The sequence below is a fragment of the Panthera leo genome, chromosome B4 (assembly GCF_018350215.1).
Source record: "Panthera leo isolate Ple1 chromosome B4, P.leo_Ple1_pat1.1, whole genome shotgun sequence".
Taxonomy (NCBI): Eukaryota; Metazoa; Chordata; class Mammalia; order Carnivora; family Felidae; genus Panthera; species Panthera leo.
The window spans coordinates 53,391,628-53,413,311 of NC_056685.1; the positions used below are offsets into that span (position 1 = coordinate 53,391,628).

General features: G+C 35.4%; 1 protein-coding gene and 1 long non-coding RNA gene across 6 annotated transcripts in view; one reads left to right on the top strand and one right to left on the bottom strand.

The window, feature by feature from the left end:
• LOC122224308 overlaps positions 1-21,684 on the bottom strand; it is a 63,295-nt gene that overhangs the window by 3,264 nt on the left and 38,347 nt on the right. The window contains exon 2 of the long non-coding RNA XR_006204718.1: positions 11,404-11,480. This is a non-coding gene — a long non-coding RNA (uncharacterized LOC122224308). The remainder of the gene's footprint in view (positions 1-11,403; positions 11,481-21,684) is intronic.
• Positions 4,954-21,684, top strand: part of SLCO1C1 (solute carrier organic anion transporter family member 1C1) — a 67,374-nt gene continuing 50,643 nt past the window's right edge. For 3 of the 5 annotated variants that reach the window (XM_042945943.1, XM_042945946.1, XM_042945947.1), the window contains exons 1-5: positions 4,954-5,039; positions 5,131-5,280; positions 5,573-5,708; positions 10,139-10,308; positions 11,746-11,887. In XM_042945943.1, the coding sequence (XP_042801877.1) occupies positions 10,180-10,308; positions 11,746-11,887 (271 nt within the window). In that variant the 5' untranslated portion in view covers positions 4,954-5,039; positions 5,131-5,280; positions 5,573-5,708; positions 10,139-10,179. Of the gene's footprint in view, positions 5,040-5,130; positions 5,281-5,427; positions 5,514-5,572; positions 5,709-10,138; positions 10,309-11,745; positions 11,888-21,684 lie in introns of those variants that run through there. The other 2 variants (XM_042945945.1, XM_042945944.1) reach the window with 2 other exon arrangements.

Below are 21,684 nucleotides of genomic sequence, written 5' to 3' on the forward strand. Positions count from 1 at the left end.
CTTCAGGCAACTTCCTTCCTGTAGGCATTGCTTCTCTCACCGCTCGGCATCTTCAAACTGGTGATGTCACCTGATTCCTTCTTACACTTTGAGACTTTCTGACTTCTGCTGCATCCTTCTGTCTCCAGCTAGGAAAGTTCTCTCCTTTTAAGGGCTCATGTTATGATATTGGGCCCAGATAATCCAAGATGATCTCCCTACTTTAAGATCTTTAATTACATTTGAAAAATCTCTTGCCATGTAACTTAGCATATTTATAATTTTCTGGGGATGATGGGGTGGACTTCTTTGGAGGCTATAATTATGTCTTCTACAAATCATGACTAGGATGAGGAACACAGTGAAAATAAAGAAGGCATATGAACCACATGGTTATTCCACATGATGGAAGCTCATGCCCACAGTGAAACTTCGGGGAAGGTACAGAGATTTCCCATATACCCCTGCCCCCTGTACACTCAGCCTTCCCCATTACCAGTCTCACTATCAGAGTGGCACAGTTGTTACCATTAATGAACTTACCATTTATGGACCATTTATGAACACATCATAAATCACCCAAAGTCCATTATTTTACCTTAGGATTCACTTGGTGTTGTACATTATAAGGGCTTGGACAAATGTATAATTACATGTATCTGTCCTTATGGTATCATACAGAGTATTTTCACTGCCTTAAAAATCCTCTGTGTTCTGCCTGTTCATCGCCGCCAGCCCTAACCTCTGCCCATCACTGGTCTTTCACTATCTTCATACTTTTATCTTTTCCAGAATGTCATATAGTTGGAATCATACAGTATGTAGCCTTTTCAGGTTGGTTTCTCTCACTTAGAAATAAGCATTTAAAATTCCTCCATGTCTTTTCATGGCTGGATAGCTCATTTCTTTTTAGTACTGAATTCTATTCCACTGTCTGGATGGACCACAGTTTGTTTATTTACTTACCTGCTGAAGGACAAAATGATTACTTGCAAGTTTTAGCCTTTATGAATAAAGCTGTTAAAAATATCTGTGTTGCAGGTTTTTGAGTGGATGTAAGTTTTCAACTCTTTGAGTAAATACCAATAAGTGTGGTTGCTGGATCTTATGGGAAGAATATGTTTAGTTTTGTAAGATTCCACTAAACTGTTTTCCAAAGTGTGTGTACCATTTTATATTCCCACCAGCAATGAGTGAGAGTCCCTGTTGCTTTAAGTCCTTACCAGCATTTGGTGTTGTCAGTGTTCTGGAATCTGGCCATTCTAATAGGCGTGTATTGGTGTCCTACTGCCACTTTAACTTGCATTTCCCTGATGACTAATGATGTGGAACATCTTTTCATATACTAATTTACCATCTTTATATCCTCTTTGATGAGGTGTCTTTTAAGGTCTATGGTCCATTTATTAATTGGACCCATTTCCTTTCTTTCTTGCACTTTTGGTTGGGAAAAAAAAATAGTTGTTTGTCTTAATGAGAGTCTCCATTTTGGGTTTTGCTGATTGCACCTTTATAGTTTCATTTAGCATGTTCTTCTCTTCCTTGCATTTCTTCTTTTTTTCCCCACATATTTATTGATTTTTGAGAGAGCGCAAGCAGGGGAGGGGTAGAGAGAGTGTGGGACAGAAGATCTGAAGTGGGCTGTGTGCTGACAGCAGAAAGCCGGATGCACGGCCCAAACTCATGAACCATGAGATCATGACTTGAGCCAAAGTCGGAGGCTTAACCAACTGAGCCACCCAGGCATTCACTCCTCTCTTCCCTGCATTTCTTAAGAACTGATATTTAGATCTAAACTGAGGTTTGGTAAGATTTTTTTTGGACTAGGGAAGAGTGCTATTTCAGAGGTGATATTTCAAGTTTCTAGAGTCCATTGAGATATTTAAAATAGCTCCTTCTTTTTTGTATTGTTATTGATCGTTGGTGACCATTACCTAGATGCATTAATTCATTAGGGGTTTGAAAATTATGGTATTCTAGTTCTTTCATCCTTTTTTTGTTCATTATTTGGAATATTTCTATAGAGAAAAAAATGTCTTCACATTTTAATGATTCTAATGACTAGGAAAGACAGGATAAATGTAATTTTTCTCCTAAGTACCAGTTTTAGATGTATTGAAGTGGTTCCTTAGAAGCATCCAGAGTTTAACATGTTCTTTTTTTGGAGTGCTATGAATTCATGAATTTAAACATTCTATATATTTCAACAATTACAGTTACTTTTCTTAATGATGAAAATTTCCTACAGTTGGTTAGTGGGAGCTTGTTCAAATTCGCCCATGAGTTACTGGGGCACAATCTAGTCTTCAAGGCCTCCCTGCTTTTTTGTATGACAAATATTCTGGGCCCATCTTATATTCTCAGACCTGGTAGTAATCACATATTGAGAAGCCATAATTCCTTTTTTATAGCATTTATAGACCCAATTCAGTGCTGGTTGCACTTATTGCTACTGGTTGATGATTGGTTTTAGACCTTTTCAGTGCAGAGAGCTAAGATATATATCACTCAGACTGAAAACTCCTGGTTCAAATATAGGACTACCAAGTTTTTCTTAACCTGGTTCATCTTAAATTATAAATGACATTTTAAGCCATGAGCCTGGATGAGGTGATTTGGGAGTATATGTAGATAGGGCAAAGAAGATATTCTAAGGACTGAACTGTGGAGTGCTGTGGCAATGAATATTAACAGGAAATGACCACTTAGCCAGGAGGAAAACAAAGAGAGTGTGGAGTTATAAAAACCGGGTGAAGAGAATGGATTAAAGAGAAGGACACAATCAATGGTATGCAATTCTGCTAATAGCTCAATGAAGATGAAGCCCAGAAACTGCTGAATTTATTAATATGAAGGCCTTTGATGTTATTTATGAAAGTAGTTGTGGTAGAGTTGTGGAGGCAAAAAAAAAAAAAAAAAAACAGAGTTGGTGGGACAAGAATTGGAGAAGAGGAATTTTAGGTAAGGAGTACAGATGAAAGCTTGGTCTTAGAAACATGGACCATACAACCATAGGAATAGAAGAGGAAACAAATCAGATGAATACAAATGCAGATGGAGAGTAAACGTGGTGGGGGAAGAGTACAATATTTCTCTCCTGATTTCATCAGTGAGTTCCCTAAGCAAGGTCATCAGCTGATAATGAAAGTTGGGAAAGAAATGTTGAGGGTTTGAGAGAAGTCATTTGGAAGAAAGGGAAAGGGATTAGGTTATTAAAAGTTATGCTTAACAATGCCTCTAAGACCCAGTGAGGTCAGTGGTCATAAATTTAAGATAAGCCCTTATGTCATGTTAATGAGTTTTTCTTCAACTATTTAAAACAGTGTGGGTGTAAATACAGAGTAGAGAGAAATTTGAATTTAACCCAACTGTGGTTTGTCAAGGAAGAACAAATTGACCAATGGACAAAGGAAGTGATGCGCTGTGCAAGTGAGTGATTAAAACAGTTATGTGAAACAACTCAGGTAAGGAGGGAAATGACAATATGAATGATATGGGTTAAGTTGTGTCCTCCCCACTAAAAACATGTTGAAATCCTAATGCCCTGTATCAGTGAATGTGACCTTATTTGGAAATAGGGTCTTTGCAGATGTGATCAAGTTAAGATGGGCACTGGAATGGGTCCTCATTCACTATGACTGTCCTTTTCAGAATAGGAGAAGACAGAGACACATAAGAGACAATGGTCATGAGACAATAGAGGCAGAGATTAAAGTAATGAATCTACGATTCCAACAATTGTCAACAAACATTGACGGTAGAAGAGAAGGAAGAATCCCTTCTTTAGGTTTCAGAGGGAGCATGGCTCTGCTGACACCTTAGTTTTGGACTTTTAGCTTCCAAAACTGAGATAATAAAGTTCTGCAGTTGTAAGCTCCCCAGTTTGTGGGGGCTTTGTTAATGCAGCCCTAGAAAACTCATTCATTTATGGTTAATTTCACACCACAGCAGCAGAGGTGAGTGGTTATGGTAAAGTTTATATGGCCTGCAAAACCTAAAACACTTACTATTTGACCCTTTGCAGGAAAAGTTTGCTGATCTAAAATATGGAAGTAGGATATAGTCCAATGAAAGACTACATATGAGAAGTGCTGAATATTGTGTAAAGTAAGTAGTATGTACATTCAAAACTGTAACTTTAACTGTGGACTGAAGAGGTCAGAAAAGGAATCATGTTAGAGAGTGAACTTGAGTAAGCTGAGGATAGACCAAATTACACTCTCGGGAAAATTCCATTTGTTGGTGAGGAAACGTAGGCTCTTTGCACTTTGGGATAGTAAACACTGCTTCCCTTTGAATGCACTAATGGCCACACTGTTAAACACATTGAAAATACAAGACCTATTGCAATGCTTGCTCACTAGCAAAAGCTAGTTTGATTGCTAAAATAAAATATTTGGTCTTTCAGAATCTGAATGTACCATTGCCTCATTGTAAGATTTATCACTTTATTTGTATCCTTTTTTTTTTCATTTGTAGTGAAATGTGCTTATAACCTTTGATTTTTGGTTAATGATCCTTACCATTGTGTGAACTGAGATTGTATATGTAATGATGATACTTTCTAGTCATTTATAACATTTTGTTATTTGGAATATACTTCTGAATAGCTCATATAATTTAATCTTTAAGAGACCCCCATGAATCTATTTTATTTTGAATAAAAATTCTGCTTCACAGAGGAAGAAGCTGAAATTCAGTAAAGTTTAGTGACCAGGTCAGAGTCACAGCCATTGAAGAATATGATGGATCTTGGATGATACCCGATAGCAAATTCATTTATTACCATAACCAAATGCAAGCTGATATGGCTCAGAATCCTCCTAAAATGGTACTCTTGGAAAAAGAATTTATTGTAATTTGAGAATTTTTCAGTGCAAGGAGTTCTCTCTCCTTAGAATTTAGATAGCATAAACAAGTGGATGCTGAAAAATCCAATGTTGTTTTGTTTTTTTCTTTTTCTATTGGGTCCTTATAAATTGTGGATGTGAGCAACTGATCCTGTGTCTGAGAATTAACTCTTTCTAGAAAGAACTCTGCAGAGCCTTGATCCTGACCTGGTATGTGTTCCCTAAGATTCTAGAATCCCAGTGGGAAAAGAAACCACACAGAGATTTAGCCTATGAGCCTTTTTTTTTTCTTTTTAAACAGAAGTATCCCAATGATGTCTCAAGGAGCAGCTGGCTTAAAAACTTCTTGGAAAGGGAAGGAGGGATCTTTGTTACAGACTTCCGCCCCTCCTCCTGCTTCTGTTCCCTTCCCCTCTGCCCCCTGCAGAGTTTTGTTTCTGGGAATCAGCAAGTAAGATCACAAGTGGTCTTTTCTCTTTTCACTCTCTCCCATACAGAAAGCTTTATCACGTGTGGCCTTAAACTTGCAGCAAATTGCAAAGAAATGGCTCAAAAGCTTCAGCTCTCTCTGTGCCCTGGGAGCTGAGATGCACGTCAGTGGCTTTGCCAGCGTGGCCTGTTCTCTGCAGACTGCCAGAGAAAAGAGGCCAGGAGGAAAGAGGAAACAGTCGAAATTGCCCAGGGGTGAGACCATGCCCTTCATCTTTTCTTTCCCCTAATTTGCTCTGTCTGTGTCCATCCAGGCTCTCCCCACCTGGCAGAACTGCTCAGAGCTGCTGTAGAATTCACCCCAGTTTCCTCTTTCAGTCTGTGGAGTGGGGTCCAGCCTCTTGCTGAGCAAGTTGAGAGGAATTGGCTGTCTTTGATCTCCACCTCCAGGTAAGATTTAGTTCTCTGCTTTTGTATTTTGTGACTATCACACCAGATTCTCATAGGAGAGCAGCTAATAAACCCTTCAGTTCTGCACTAAAAGTATCTTATCCATACACACCATTAAAATTGGGCCCTTGTCAGGTTAATAGAAATAGGAAAGGACACAGGTTAAAGTCAGATCAACTCAGATCTGGGTTCAAATTTTGACTCTGATGCTTATTGGTTGGGTAGTTCTTGACAAGTCACTTAACAGCTCTGAGTTGTATAATTTTCTATAAAATGGGAATTCTAATGCTAACCTTGCTGAGTTGTTTTAAGGATCAGCCAAAAGTATATAATTCACCTGGCACATAAATAGTACTTGTTAAATCTGAATCTGACACAATTACTTGCATTAGGGGGCTTAGCTTTCTTAACAACTCACAGTTCGTATTAGCAAGTACCATGAGATTATTTGGTGTCCAGAAGACAGGCTAGTCCAGAGGGTTTCCTCATGAGAGTAAAAGAAGAGGGTGTTGGGGGTTGCTCTCTGACTTTCTCTCTGGCAGTCTTTGGAGTTTGACTGTGGATGGAATCTATGTCACAGGATTAGGGCACAGAGCTTCAGGGCTTCTATGTGATCCAATTACACCTTTTCAGGCCATCTATGCTCTTTCAAGACCGGAAGATTCATTTTCAAACTCATATGAACAGAGAATTCTGTCGTGTTTTTTTTTTTTTAAGTGAAAAAAATGAAAAGCGATTGGCTTCTTTTTCTTTGGCCTCCAGAGTAAGATCTACTCCAACCCAGGATGTTGGATGAAAACTTTGCCATAACTCTTTTCCTGGAGGAATCTGTTCAAGTGGTGGAAGAACAATTAAGGATTTGCCAAATGCAAATCCTTCTAAATAGTTGTGTGCCTTTGCTCTACTGCTGCAACTGCAAATGAATAGAGAGAGGGAGAAAATCTGGAGGATCTTTCCATTCATGTCCTTGAGCTTTCCTTCTTCTTCTCACACAGGAATGAAGAGCTCAATACTCATAAACATGGTGTCCTTGAAACAGACTATTCTTGAGGTGATATGCAAATTAGCCATCAAGATGAAATGACATTTTCAGTGAAAATGTCCAGTGCCAGTGTTTTAAGCTGAATCCTATTTTGCCCTAACACAACATCAACTAAGATGACTATAGTTTTCTTATTTTTGTCATTACTTCTAGATTAGAGTGATTTTTGTGTCAACACTCCCAAATATAAGAAGACAGTGTGTTTTGGTGTCTCAAGATTTTAATATTGTTTGCAACATGATTGTTTTTCTCTTTAACATTAGTATTCTAGATGTAACCTTTAAATCTTTTAAAGATAAATTTATTATAAGTGATAGTATATTTAATTATTAAAGAATTTGTTCTGGTCCATTGGCTTTATTATAACTAGCCAGAAATAATATATTGAAGCTCTGAAACAGTAGGCCAATTTGAATTAAATTTAAATTTTTTCTGGTGTATATTTCTTGCTTGGTGATATTTTTACATCTTTAATGTTTAAAATATTTTTGTATGTTCATTATAGAAACATTAGGAAATATGAAACACAAAACATTTTTAAAACATTGCCTACAGTGTCACCAACCAGAAATAATGTGTTAACTTTTTCTTTATATCTAGACTTTCTGAAACTTCGTTTCTATGGATATACACATGTGAAAATGTATGCTTCTGTTGTAAAATAGCGTATTATGTATATTGTTTTATACCATGAAGTTTTAAAATCAGCTCTATAATAAAAATATTCTATATAGCTGTATTTTCTTCTTTACACTAATTTCTAAAGGCTTCAAAAGATTTCCTTGCATAAATAGACCATAATTTGTTAGACATTTAGGTCATTTAGATGTTTTGACTTATTATTATTATTATTATTATTATTATTATTGGCAGTGTGTCTCCAGCAATTTAATGAAGGTACAGGTACTCAGTAGTCTTTTAGCAGAGAAACCTATGCAACATTGCATAACCCAATGTTTCTCAGACTCCTTTTTCATTGTTCTGACAAAACACTGTTCTGGAAAACTAGTTTCAGTGACTCAGTGGACATAAGAAGTTGGCCTTGGGTATCAGAACATGGTAAAGAAGAATCTTTATGTCCTTAGTTTCTTAGAAGTTGTGTTTTTTTTTTTTAAATCAGAAATGGATGTTAAATTTTATCACCTGGTGTTTGGCATCTACTGAAACTTTATTATTTTTTTATTTTTATTTTTTTCAGCTTTCTTGAGATGTGACTGACAAAAATTGTCTAAATTTATGATGTACAATGTGATGTTTTGATATTCATTATAACACGTAACATTATAAATGTATACATTCATTAATGTAATGATTTGGTAAATAAAATTCCTAATATGAATTGTTACATTTGTAAACTAGATCCTAATTACAGAATATAAATTAATTTGGATTTACTAGTATTTTATTTAAAATTTTAGCATCTCTAAGTTTCACCTGAAGTGTTTTTTTTTTTCCTTGTGCTATCTAAATGAGATTTTGCTCAATATAACTCTGACATTTTTAAATGAATAGAGATTTTTATCATCTGTTTTAATTACCTAATATTTTCTCTTTGAAGGGTATCCCTTACTAAAGTACTCCTTAATATTTTTGTTTAAGGGATCTGTCCTTAGTATTTTTGCTTAGAGGATAGTTTCAGGGTATTTTTGTTAATGGTTCCCTTGGCTATTTTTCTTTTCTCGGCTGTATCAGTACAGGTAATTAATATTTGCCAGAAAGGTATCTATTTGGTCAAGACTTTGAAGTTATTTCTATATATTGTGCATAATTTCTATGTTTTATACTTATAAACATCTATGTATAGAGCTCACTGATACTGTATTCTTGGGTCTTTGTCTTTTTTTTTTTTAATCTTTATTTATTTTTGAGAGAGAGAGCATGAGCAGGGGAGGGGCAGAGAGACAGGGAGACACAGAACCTGAAGCAGGCTCCAGGCTCTGAGCTGTCAACACAGAGCCCAACATGGGGCTCGAATTCAAGAACTGCCATATCATGACCTGAGCTGAAGTGGGATGCTTAGCTTAACCACTGAGCCACCCAGGCATCCCAATGGGTCTTTGTCTTTTGATCTTGCTTAGTATTATCTGCTCTTTGTTTAGTTCTTTGGTTTTTAACTTTTTTCTGTTTCAATTTTCCTTGCCCATTTCTTAAAAGTTAAATTTACATATCAAATAATCTAAAAATCAAATAATCTAAAAATCTAATACTAAAAAAAAAAAAGAAAGAAAGAAACAGGCCCTTGCTTTACCCTTCTCAACTCATATCTCACTCCCTAGAGGAATCCCCTCCAGTTTTAATTGTTCAGGTCTTACTTTTGATATTTAATTCCATATTTCAAAATAAATTCTTGATTTTTCAGTTTTGAGAAATTATCTATGAATTCAAACTGTGAAGGATGAGGTTTAGGAAACACAGAATAAGTATTACATAAAGTCAAGGTAATATATTCATAGGCAGAATAAGCCTAAATTTCTAAGTACATTAAATTTTACTCCTAATGTTATTCCTTTAATTAGTTTTATGAGAATATGCAAGATTTCTATTAACATACAAATGCATCATTAGGGTGATCCAGAAGTTATTTTGTTTTTTCAATCTCTTCACTTAATTTATTTTTTCAGGCAGGTATTAAGCCATGCAGAATCCTAAAAAAGTAAATACGGATATGAATAGGAGAAAATAGGTTCAGAGCATGTGAAACTGTCCAGGGCTTGGTAAGGACAGGAGGATGGAAAATTAAACATAGGAAGGGAGGCCATCTTTTTTTAAGGCACTAAAGTAACTTTTGCCTGAATTAAATGTAAGCCTGAGGCACAAATCATGCTGCTTCCTTGTGTGTCAAACTAAAATGATACATAAATTGGTCCTCTTCTCTTTTTTGCCATATTTTAAACCTTACTTTGGATGCTGCAGACCTATAGGAATAACAGTGTGCTACAGGGACCTATAAGGGGCATCAATCTTTTCTACCCATTCTGTTAAGATAGATTAAAAGGCTTTAATGACTTAATTTTAATGAATCAATATTCAAATGGTTGAATTCCTCTTCCTTTCCTGCTTGCTTCTAGTTTAAGCTGGCAAGACCACAAAGTTTGCAAAATTCTGCCTCGTTATTTATTCCAAAGACAACATTTAAATTTATTCTTTGCCATAATGAGGCTTAAGCTGGAGGGATTGAGAAAGAATGTTGGCTACAGAGCCCTGATAGCTGGATTAGTTAATCAAATATACTGGTCAATTTTAATTGAAAAATTTTGCCAACTTACTGTGGTAAAATAAGGTAGCTTATATCAAACTATGTCTCCAGAATTGTGATCTGTGAAATAAAAACATTATTTAATAAACAGTGGATTTGAATTTTTGTTTTGTTTTGTTTTTTTACTGTCAGAAGCAACCTTGACAGGATCAGAGTCAAGGAATATTTTCATAATGGACACTTCATCCAAAGAAAATATCCAGTTATTCTGCAAAAGTTCAATGCAACCTGTCGGGCGACCTTCCTTAACAACAGAATATTCTTCCTCAAAGGAGAAACAACAGTGCTGTGGTGAACTGAAGGTAACAAGCAGTTCAACAGTAAACAACAAATAACCCTATGTAGTGAACTAAAGAGTAACAAAGAATTAGGCGGGGGGGGGGGGGGGGGGGGGTGTTGGGGGGAATTATTTGGTGGAGTCCATGTTTTTGACTCTCCATCCAGATGTTCGCTACACAATTTTATAATTCATGTTTCTAGCAATTACATATTTTCCATATGTAGTTAGAAGCAAGAATTTTTTTTTTCCTTTTTAAAAAGCGATCTTAGATGCAACTTATTGAAACCACACTTTATCAGGCAGTGAAAGCAGTCTCTCTCTACCATGTACATTGTTACTGCATATTACTTTCAGGCCCCATTTGAATGCCCCTCCTAAACTGAAATGAGAGAGAAGAAACTAATGTTTATTCAATTTCTACCATGTACCAGATATTATGCTAAGTACAGTGATAGCATTTAATCTATGAAATGTCCATCTATTCCTATTTTGTAAATGAAAATTTTGAACTTTCCTTGCTGCACAGTAAGGGGTAGCATTGCTTTTTTTTTTTTTTTTTTTTTTTTTTTTTTTAACGTTTTATTTATTTTTGAGACAGGGAGAGACAGAGCATAAACAGGGGAGGGTCAGAGAGAGGGAGACACAGAATCTGAAACAGGCTCCAGGCTCTGAGCTGTCAGCACAGAGCCCGACGTGGGGCTCGAACTCATGGACTGAGAGATCATGACCTGAGCTGAAGTCAGCCGCTTAACCGACTGAGCCACCCAGGCACCCCTAGCGTTGCTTTTTAAATGGTGCTCAGTGTGACTCCCAAGTTCCTGTTCTTTCTTTGTACCAAACATTCACTTAGCAAATACATGTGTGTGTTTTCATACAAATGCTCATCTATTCTATGGATATTCCATCACAGACTCAGGTCTGGCAAAATACATAAGCCAGCTATTAAAAAAACATTCATTTGAGAATGAATTTAACTTGAATATGAACTCAAGCACAAGGATAGTAGTTGTACTTTTTTTGGTCTGCTATGTTCCTGCTATGACTGTGAAACAGTCATGAGTACTAGACTTGATAAGATGTTAAGTGTTTGATTTATATCCTTGTTTTATTTTCTTACCTATGTATGGTTCCTTCCACTCTTTGCTTCACCATACAGTGGATCTTTTTTCCAAAGCCAAGACTCCTTCAAGTATTCTTGAGGGGAAGGGGTGGAAAGAAGGGAAAAAGCAGAATTCAATATAAATTCTGAATGAAATATATTTCAGAATTTGTATTTTTAGGAATCTGCATGAGCTTGAGGCTGAAGAAAGCCTGTACCCATCCTTGAGAGAAATCTTCAGTGATAACAAGCTTGTTAGATTGTTCTTGGTTTGCATTCTTGTTTGTCTGTTTGTTTAGTAAGTTTCCACATGTATGTCAAGCTAGAGTCAGACTAAGTGTGACTTGTCATATTTTCCAGGTATTTTTGGGTGCCTTGTCTTTCGTTTACTTTGCCAAAGCATTGGCAGAAGGCTATCTGAAGAGCACCATCACTCAGATAGAGAGAAGGTTTGATATCCCCTCTTCACTGGTGGGAGTTATTGATGGTAGTTTTGAAATTGGTAGGTATTGCAGATACATGGCTTTACTTTTAAGTACAAGGTCTTCTAGGCGTTACTAAATGACATCCTCACTGCATTCTGTTGTTGCTAGGATCAGACTCTCTCTATAAATTCATGTTTAGACAGAATTTACTAGGACCTGTTACAGTGGAGGCCAGGTGTTCACTATTATATGACACACAATTCAGTTTCCAATCAGAGTGAGAGACTTTCCTAGAGGAGAGGGTGAGATGCTATTGGGATTTTGAGTTAAAAATATTCAGGAACTGTCTTTACAGAAGAGTTCTATATCCTGAAAGCCCTGTGATTCAAAATTTGGAAGAATTCACATGGGTTGTACAAATCTTTATTGTAATGATTTAAGAAGTGAAACCATAAAAGAAGTTTTCTGCCCAGTGACCTAGAAAAAAATCCTATTAACGAGAACAGTAGAGCAAAGCAGGCAAGAAAACTTCTACTCTCATGTGTCTTTGGGTAGCATTTGACTATCGACTTCCTCTTGGCACTTGAAAAGACCAAATGATTTTAGTCACTGTGTTGGAAGTACTTTAAAGAGTATAATTCCACCTAGAGCTTCCTGAATTGATAAGGTACAAGGCTGTAATTCTTTGTTAAAATAAAGAATTAGGGTCCTTACTACCTTGGGACTCAGATATATACTTTATGTAGTAAAAGCTCTAATGGCTCCAGTTTCAGCTCATGTGAACTTATAGAAATGTGAGGAAATATTTTTCAACTCTTCAACAATGACTTTTTTAGTTCATCCTGTATATTTCTGTTCTTACTCTGAATATCACAAAACTAATTAAAAGAATGAAAAGGTAACCTTTTACCTTCAGGGTTTTCTTCCCAAATCCTTCTTTCATCATCCTACCAAAAAAATGGGAATGCTTAGGTCAGTACTAATCAAATGTTAATGTACATCCGAATAACTGGGCAACCTGGTGAAAATGCTGATGCTGAGTCTGTAGAAATTGGAATAAGACTCTGCCTTTCTAACAGGCTCCCATATCACATGAAGCTGTTATTCAATGGGCCATACTTTCTGTAGCAAGTGTTTGAAACATCTGATCATATCACTCCCTTGAGTAAATTCTGTAGATAGACCTAGATAGTTGATGTAGTACTTGATGCCTGTCCTGTCTATAGCCCTAAACTGAATGAAGGGCCATGGAGAGTCAAGATAAGGATGACACACGTAATCACAGGAAGAAATGAGTATAAAGAGGCAACTAGTTCTAATTGAAAGAACAAATCACACAAAAAGAAGAAGGAATGAACAGATAGAAAATTATATATCAAGTGGTACTTCTTGCTCACTCTAGATTATAGTATAAAAACATTTTAGAGCTGAAGAGACTTAGAATATGGTCCAAACTTTTTCTTAAGTCCCCAGGTCCTAATGCAACTTGAGAGAGCCTATATTTGATACAGACTACTAACGTTTCACAGGAAGTGACAAAGGACCCTGAGAATAAATTGATATTAATTCTTTCAGACTATTCTAAGGATAGAAGCTGTTTATTGAATTAGATACAGTAAAATGCTTTGAAATCCTCTCACTTCCATTGCAAACCTTTATTCCAAAACATCACTAGGTTTTCTCCAGTTGTTTGCAATCCACAGTTTTTCAGAAAAGTGGGTTTCCTGACCATAATCCTAATTTATTCCTCTTGCCTCTCTCCACATTCCTTCCTTCCAGGATTCTGGATGCACTATCACCATTGTCTCTAGCTCCCATTTCTTCTTTTTTGCAGAACAATCTCGTTTATCCTTTGACATCAGTTGGCATTATTATCTAATGTCCACACACCAGGCACTCAGTTTTTTCCCAAATAATGTATTTTTTCAAACCAAAGTCTTTCTCCAGCAATAGCAGAGTTGCCAAGAAAATAAAATGTTTTCTATATTATCACTTCCTAATATTTCCAGATACTCTTTCTTTCAAAAGTTTTCCCATATATTCTTATAAATATTTAAAAGTTTTGCTTTTCATATTTTAGTATTTAATCAACTTCATGTAGACATTATAAAAACTTTGTTTTTTAGAGTAGTTTTGGATTCACAGCAAAATTAAGTGGCAGGTACAGAGATTTCTCATATATACCCTACTCCTACCTATACAAAGCCTCCTCCATGAAGACATCCCCCACCAGAGTAGTATATATGTTACAACTGATGGACCTACCATAACATTATCGTTCAGAGACCATAGTTCATATTAAGGTTCACTCTTTGTGTTGTATATTCTAAGGGATTGAAAAAATATATATATATATATGTATAATGCTAGATATAGCATTATATATCTATCTATATCTATCTATATATATATATATCTATATGTGTGTGTGTATATATGTATATGTATGTGTATATATATATATGTGTATATATATGTGTGTGTGTGTGTGTATATATATATATACATACATATATATATATATATATATATATATATATATATATATATGTGTGTGTGTGTGTGTGTGTGTGTATATATAAAATGCTAGATATCCATGCAAACTACTTTCCCTGCCCTAAAGATCCCTGTGCTCTACCTGTTCTTTCATCATGTTCCCCTACCCTCTGGCAACCACTGATCATTTTACTGTCTCCATAGTTTTGCCTTTTCCAGATTGTCATATAGTTGGAGTCATATAGTATGTAGCCTTTTCAAATTGGCTTCTTTCACTTAGTAATATGCATTTGGGGTTCCACCAAGTATTTTCATAGCTGGATAGCTCATTTCTTTTTAGTGCTGGATAATAATCCATTTTCTGGATAGGCTTTAGTTTATTTATCCATTCATCCACTGAAGGACATCTTGATTGTTTCAAAGCATTGGCAACTATGAATAATGCTGCTATAAACATCCCTGGGCAGGTTTTTGTGTGCACATGTTTTCACCTTCTTTGGGTAAATACCAAAGAGCATAATTGCTGGATCATATGGGGGAAAATATGTTTAGTATTGTAAGAAACTGTCAATTGTTTTCCAAAGCTTCTGTGCCATTTTGCATTCTCACCAGCAATGAACAAGAGCTCCTTTTGCTCCATGCCCTCACCAGCATTTTATACTTTGGATTTTGGCCATTCTAATAAGTGCATAGTGTTATATCATTGGCACCTCAATTTGCAGTTCTCTTATATGACGTTCAAGTTCTTTTCATGTGTTTATTTGCTATCTGTAAATCTTTTTTGGTGACCTGTTATTTGGCCCATTTTTTAATCTCACTGTTTGTGCTTTATTATTGAGTTTTAAGTGTTCTTTGAATATTTTTGATAACAGTCCTTTATCTGATATGACTTTTGCAAATGTCTTCTGTCAGTCTGTGGCTTGTCCTTTTATCCTCTTTTCATTATCTGTCACAGAGCAGAAACTTTTAATTTTGATGAAGGCCAGCTTATCCATTTTTTTTGTCACAGATTGTGCTTTTGATGTTGTATCTAAAAAGTCATCACTAAACCTAAGGTCATCTAGCTTTTCCCCTAAGTTATCTTCTAGAAGTTTTATAGTTTTGCATTTTACATTTAGGTCTGTCATATATTTAGACTTTATTTTTATGAAGAGTATAAGATTTGTGTCTAAATTCATTTTATTGCATGTGGATGTCCAGTTGTTCCAGCACCATTTGTTGGAAGGATTATTCTTGCTCTCTCATACTACATTTGCTCCTTTGTTAAGGATCAGTTAACTACATTTATGTAGGTCTGTTTCTGGTCTATGTATTCTGTTCCACCATCTATTTGTCTATCCGTTCACCACTGTTACACTGTCTTGTTTAATGTGGCTCTATACTATATATTGAAGTTTGGTAGTGTCAATCCTTTAACTTTGTTCTTTTTCAATATTGTGTTGGCTATTCTGGGTCTTTTGCCTCTCCAGGTTGTCAGTTTAGAAGTCAGTTTGTCAGTATCCACAAAATAATTTCCTGGGATTTTGACTGAGATTGAATCAATAGATCAAGTTGAGTAGAACTGGCATCTTGATAATACCAAGTCTTCCTATCCATGAACGTGGAATGCCTCTCTGTTTTCTTAGTTCTTTGATTTCTTTCATCAGAGTTTTTTAGTTTTTCTCACATATATCTCGTACATGTTTTAAGATTTATACCTAAACATTTCATTTTGGGGATGATAAGGTAAATGGTTTTTCAAGTTCATTTGTTCATTGCTGGCATGTAGAAAAGCAGTTGACTTTTGTGTATTAACCTTGTAGCTTGCAATCCTGCTATAATCATTTGTTACTTTCAGAAGTTCCTTTGTCAGTTCTTTTGGATTTTGTACATAGATGATCATATCTTCTGGGAATGAAAACACTTTTATTTTTTCCTTCCAAGTCTGTGTACCCTTGCTTCTTTTCCTTGTCCTGTTGTATTAAGTAGGACTCCAATACAGTAATGAAAAGTAATAGTGAGATGGGACATTCTTGCTTTGTACCTGATCTTAGTGGGAAGCTTTGAGTTTTTCATCATTAAGTATGATGTTAGCTATATATTTTTGTAGATATTCTTTGTCAAATTGAGGAAGTTTGTGTCTCTTCCATGTTTATTGAATTTTTATCACGAATGGTTGTTGGATTTTGGTCAAGTGCTTTTCTGCATCTACTGATACGAGCATGTGATTTTTCTTCTTTAGCCTTTTGATGTGATAGATTATATTAATATAATTTCTAATGTTTAACTAGCCTTACATACCTGTGAAAAATCCCACTTGGTCATGGTATATAATTCTGTATATTGTTGGATGTGATTTGCTAATATTTGCTAATATTTTGTTGAGGAATTTTCTACCTGTGTTCATGAGAAATATTAGTATTAGGGCAATGTTGGCCTCCTGGAAATGACTTAGGAAATTTCCCCTCTGCTTATATCTTTTGAAAGAGATTATAGAAAATTGGTATACTTTATTCATTACGTGCTGGGTAAAATCCACTAGTGAATCTTTTGGAGTCTGTGCTTTCTGTTTTAGAGGGTCATTAATTATTGGTTCAATTTCTTTAATAGATACGGGCCTGTTTATATTATCTATTTCTTCTTAGGGAAATTTGGCAGATTGTGTCCTTCAAGAAATAGGTCTATTTTATTTAGGTTATCAAATTTGTAGGCATAGAAATGTTCATAATACTCTTTTACTATCTTTAAAAAAATTTTTTTTAAGTTCATTATTTTTTGAAAGAGACAGAGTGTGAACAGTAGAGGGACAGAGAGAGAGGGAGACACAGAATCCAAAGCAGGTTTCAGGCTCCAAACTGTCACCACAGACCCCTTTGTGGGCCTCAAACTTACAAACCTGAGATCATGACCTGAGCTGAAGTCGGAAGCTAACCCACTGAGCCACCCAGGCACCCCTCCTTTATTATTTAATGTCCATGAAGTTTGTAGTAGTGTCTTCCTTTTCATTTCTGGTATTAGTAATTAGAATCTTCTCTCTTTTCTTCTTGGTGAGCATGGCTATAGGTTTATATTTTTATTTAAAAAATACATTTTATTAAAAATTTTTTAATGTTTATTATTTTTTTTGAGAGAGAGAGAGAGAGAGAGAGTGCATGAGTGAGCACAAGTGGGGAGGGGCAGAGAGAGAGAGGGAGACACAAAATCCCAAGCAGGCTCTGAGCTGTCAGCACAGAGCCCAACATGGGGTTCAAACTCACAAACTGCAAGATCATGGCCCAAACTGAAGTTGGACACCCAAACAACTGAGCCACCCAGGAGCCCCATAAGGCTTATTGATTTCATTGATCTTTTCAAAGAATCATCTTTTGGTTTTGTTGATTTTTTCTTCTGAGTTTCTGTGCTCAATTTCATTTATTTCTGCTGTAATTTTTATTATGTCTTTTCTTCTGCCTCATTTGGATTTAATTGGCTCTTTTTCTAATTTTCTAGGTGGAAACTTAGATTACTGGTTTTAAATTTTTCTTCTTTTCTAATATATGCATTCAGTGTTCTAAAGTTCCCTCTAATCATTGCTTTTACAACAATAGTCTTCTGTTACATTTTCTATTTAGCAATTCCTGGAATATTAGAACAATGTTAACATCTAATATAATATTTATGCAGAAACCTTGTTGAATTTATGTTAATTTTTAAAAAAAAAATTTATAGTTGACACACAATAGTACCTTAATTTCAGGTGTACAACTTAGTGATTTGGCATGTTTATACTTAATGTTGTGTTCACCACAAGTCTGGCTACCATCTCTTCCATTATATCACTACTGCAGTATTATTGACTGTATTCCTTGGGCTGTGCCTTTTATTCCCATGACTTACTCATTGCATAACAAGAAGACTGTGTCTCCCTCTTCCCTTCATCCATGTTGCCCAACCATCCTTCCCCTCTGGCAACCATCAGTTTGTATTTAAAGGTCTGATTCTGCTTTTTGTTCATTTTTTTAAGATTTCACTTATGAGTAGAATCATATGGTATTTTTCTTTCTCAGTCTGACTTATTTCACTTACCATTATACCTACTAGGTCCCTCCATATTGTCCTAAATGGCACAGTCTTGTCCTTTATATGACTGCATAATATTCCTGTGTGTGTGTGTGTGTGTGTGTGTGTGTGTGTGTGTGTGTGTGTGTACGTGCACACCTCCTTTATCCATTCATTTATGAATGGACTTCTGGGTTGCTTCCATATCTTGGATATTGTAAATACTGCTACAATAAACATAAGGGTGCATACATCTTTTTTAATCAGGGTTTTCATTTTCTTTGGATAAATACACAACAGTAAAATTATTCTTGTGATATTTTTGTTTTTAATTTTTTGAGGAACCCCCATACTATTTTCCACCATGGCTGTACCAATTTTCCTTCCCACCAACAGTGCATGAGGTTTTCTTTTTCTCCACATCCTTGCCAATACTTGTTATTTTTTGTCATTTTGATAGTTACCATTCTAACTGGTCTAAGGGGATATCTCATTGTGGTTTTGATTTACATTTCCCTGATGATTACTGATGTTGAGTATCTTTTCATGTGTCTGTTGGCCATCTGTGTGTCTTTGGAAAAATGTCTATTCAGGTCCTCTGCCCATATTTTAATCAGATTTTTTTTGGTGTTGAGTTATATAAATTCTTTATTTTGGATATTAACCCTTGTCAGATATATCATTTGCAAATATTTTCTCCCCTTCAGCAGGTTATCTTTTGTTTTGTTGATGGTTCCCTTTCCTGTGTAAATACTTTTTATTTTTATATAGTTCCAATAGTTTATTTTAGTTTTTGTTTCCTTTACATGAGGAGACAGATCTAGAAAAATCTTGCTACAGCCAATGTCAGAGAAATTACTACCTGTGTTCTCTTCTAGGACTTTTATTGTTTCAGATCTCAAATTTAGGTCTTTAATCCATTTTGAGTTTATTTGGATGTATGGTATTAAAAAGTGGTTCACTTCCATTCTTTTACATATGGCTGTCCAGTTTTTCCAACACCATTTATAGAAGAGACTGTCTTCTCCATTATATATTTCTGCTACCTTTGTTGTGAATTAATTGACCATTTAATTGTGTTTATCTCTGGGGTGTCTATTCTGTTCTTTTGATCTCTGTGTCTATTTTTTGTGCCAATACCATGCTGTTTTGATTGCTACAGTTTTGTAGTTATCTTGAAATCTACTTTGTGATACATCCAGTTTTGTACTTCTTTCTCAAGATCACTAGTCTTCTGTGTCTCCATACAAATTTTAGTATTATTTTCTCTTGTTTTGTGAAAAATGGTGTTGGTATTTTGACAAGGATTGCATTGAGTCTGTAGATTGCTTTGGGTAATATGAATATTTTAATGATATTAATTCTTCCCATCTATGAGCATGGAATATCTTTCCATTTGTTTTTGTCATCTTCAATTTGTTTTTTTTTAAAGCAGTTTTAAATGTTTGTTTATTTTGAGAGAGAGCGTGCCCACAAGTGGGGGAGAGACAGAGAGAGAGGGAGACACACAATCCCAAGCAGGCTCTGCAATTGTCAGCACAGAGCCCGGCTTGGGGCTTGAACTCATGAACCATCAGATCATGACCTGAGCCAAAACTAAGGTCAGATACTTAATCTATTGAGCCACCCAGGTATCCTTGTCATCTTCAGTTTCTTTCATCAGTGTTTTATGGTTTTTGAAGTATACTTCTTTCACCTCTTTGGTTAAGTTTATTCTTACATATTTTATTCTTTTTAGTCCAGTTGTAAAGGGTGTTGTTTTTAAAATTTCTCTTTTCTTCTCTTTTGTCATTATTGTATAGAAATGCTACCAATTTCTGGTTATTTATTTTGTTTCCTGTTACTTTACTGAATTTATTTATTATTTCTAGTAGTTGTTTTATGCAGTCTTTAGGATTTTCTTTTTTTTCCTTTTTTTTAAGTTTATTTATTTATTTTGAAAGAGAGCAACCAGTGAAAGGGGAGAGAGAGAGAGGGAGAGAGAGAATCCCAAGCAGGTTCTATGCTTAGCAGCACCGACTCACCAACTATGAGATCATAACCTGAGCTGAAACCAAGAGTCAGACACTTTAACCAACTTAACCACCCAGGTGCCCCAGGATTCTTTATAGTATAAATGTGTGTCATTTTAATTGTCTATAGATGTCTATAGTAGAGTTTTCTGAATGGACAATCATATTGTCTGAGACAGAAGTCAGTTTTATATTATTCTTTCCAATTCTTATATCTGTTGTTTGTTTTTGCCTTATTTCCTTGGCTTCAGTACTATCTTAAATAGAAGCAGTGACAATGGGCATTCTTTTCTCATATGTGACCTTAATGAAAATGCTTTTATAAATTCACCATTAAGTAATATGTGTGCAGTGTAATATGGTAGATACACTTTATTTAAAAAAAAATGTTTAATCAATTAGCATGAGTGAAGGAGGGACAAAGAGAGAGAATTCCAAGCAGACTCCACACTGTCAGTGCAGAGCCCTACATGGGGCTTGATCTCGCAAACCATGAGATCATGACCTGAGCTAAAATCAAGAGGTGAACACTTAAGCGACTTAGCTACCCAGGTGTGCCTGGTAGATATACTTTAAAAGTTAATATGCTCAAATATTTTTCTTATCATAAATGAGTGGTTAACTATATTGGATGCATTTACTACATCTGTTGGGATAACCATGGAATTTTTCTCCTTCTTTAATTTAATACAATGATTAAATTAACATATATATTTTTTTATCTTATTTGGTGGTACCCTTGCACTTCTGGAACAAATTGCATTTGGTCTTTTCTTTCATTGTCCTTGTCTAGTTTTGGTTTCAAGGGTATATAAGTCTTATGAGTTGGATGGCTTTCTTTTCTGTTATCTAAGTACTTTGTGTGTGTGTGTGTGTGTGTGTGTGTGTGTGTGTGTGTGTGTGTGTGTGTGTGTTGAGAGAAAGGAAGAAAGAGAAGGTGGGGAGAATCTGTTCCTTAAAAGCTTGGTAAAACCATTTTAAAACACTCTGGATCTGTTGTCTTTTTCAGAAGCTAGTGATAGTAAATGTGAAAGAATTTTGATATCCAATTTAGTTTTTTAGAGATTACTTATTGCCATTTATTTTCTATGTGTATCTTCTGAGAACTCAGAGGGACACAAAGTAAAGAAAGCAAAAACACTATAGATATCATAGATGCTAAAATGGTATTATGTAGTCTTTGGCATACTCACTAATGTAACACAGAAACAGTCTGTAAACATGGGTTCTTTATTGTGAAGTGTTGGTGGTGTGGGAGTTGGGGAGAATAGGTAATGTTGGTTGCAGGGATACATTACGTATAACTGAAGGTCAGCTTTTACTTTACTTTGGCTTATTCACTGTGACAC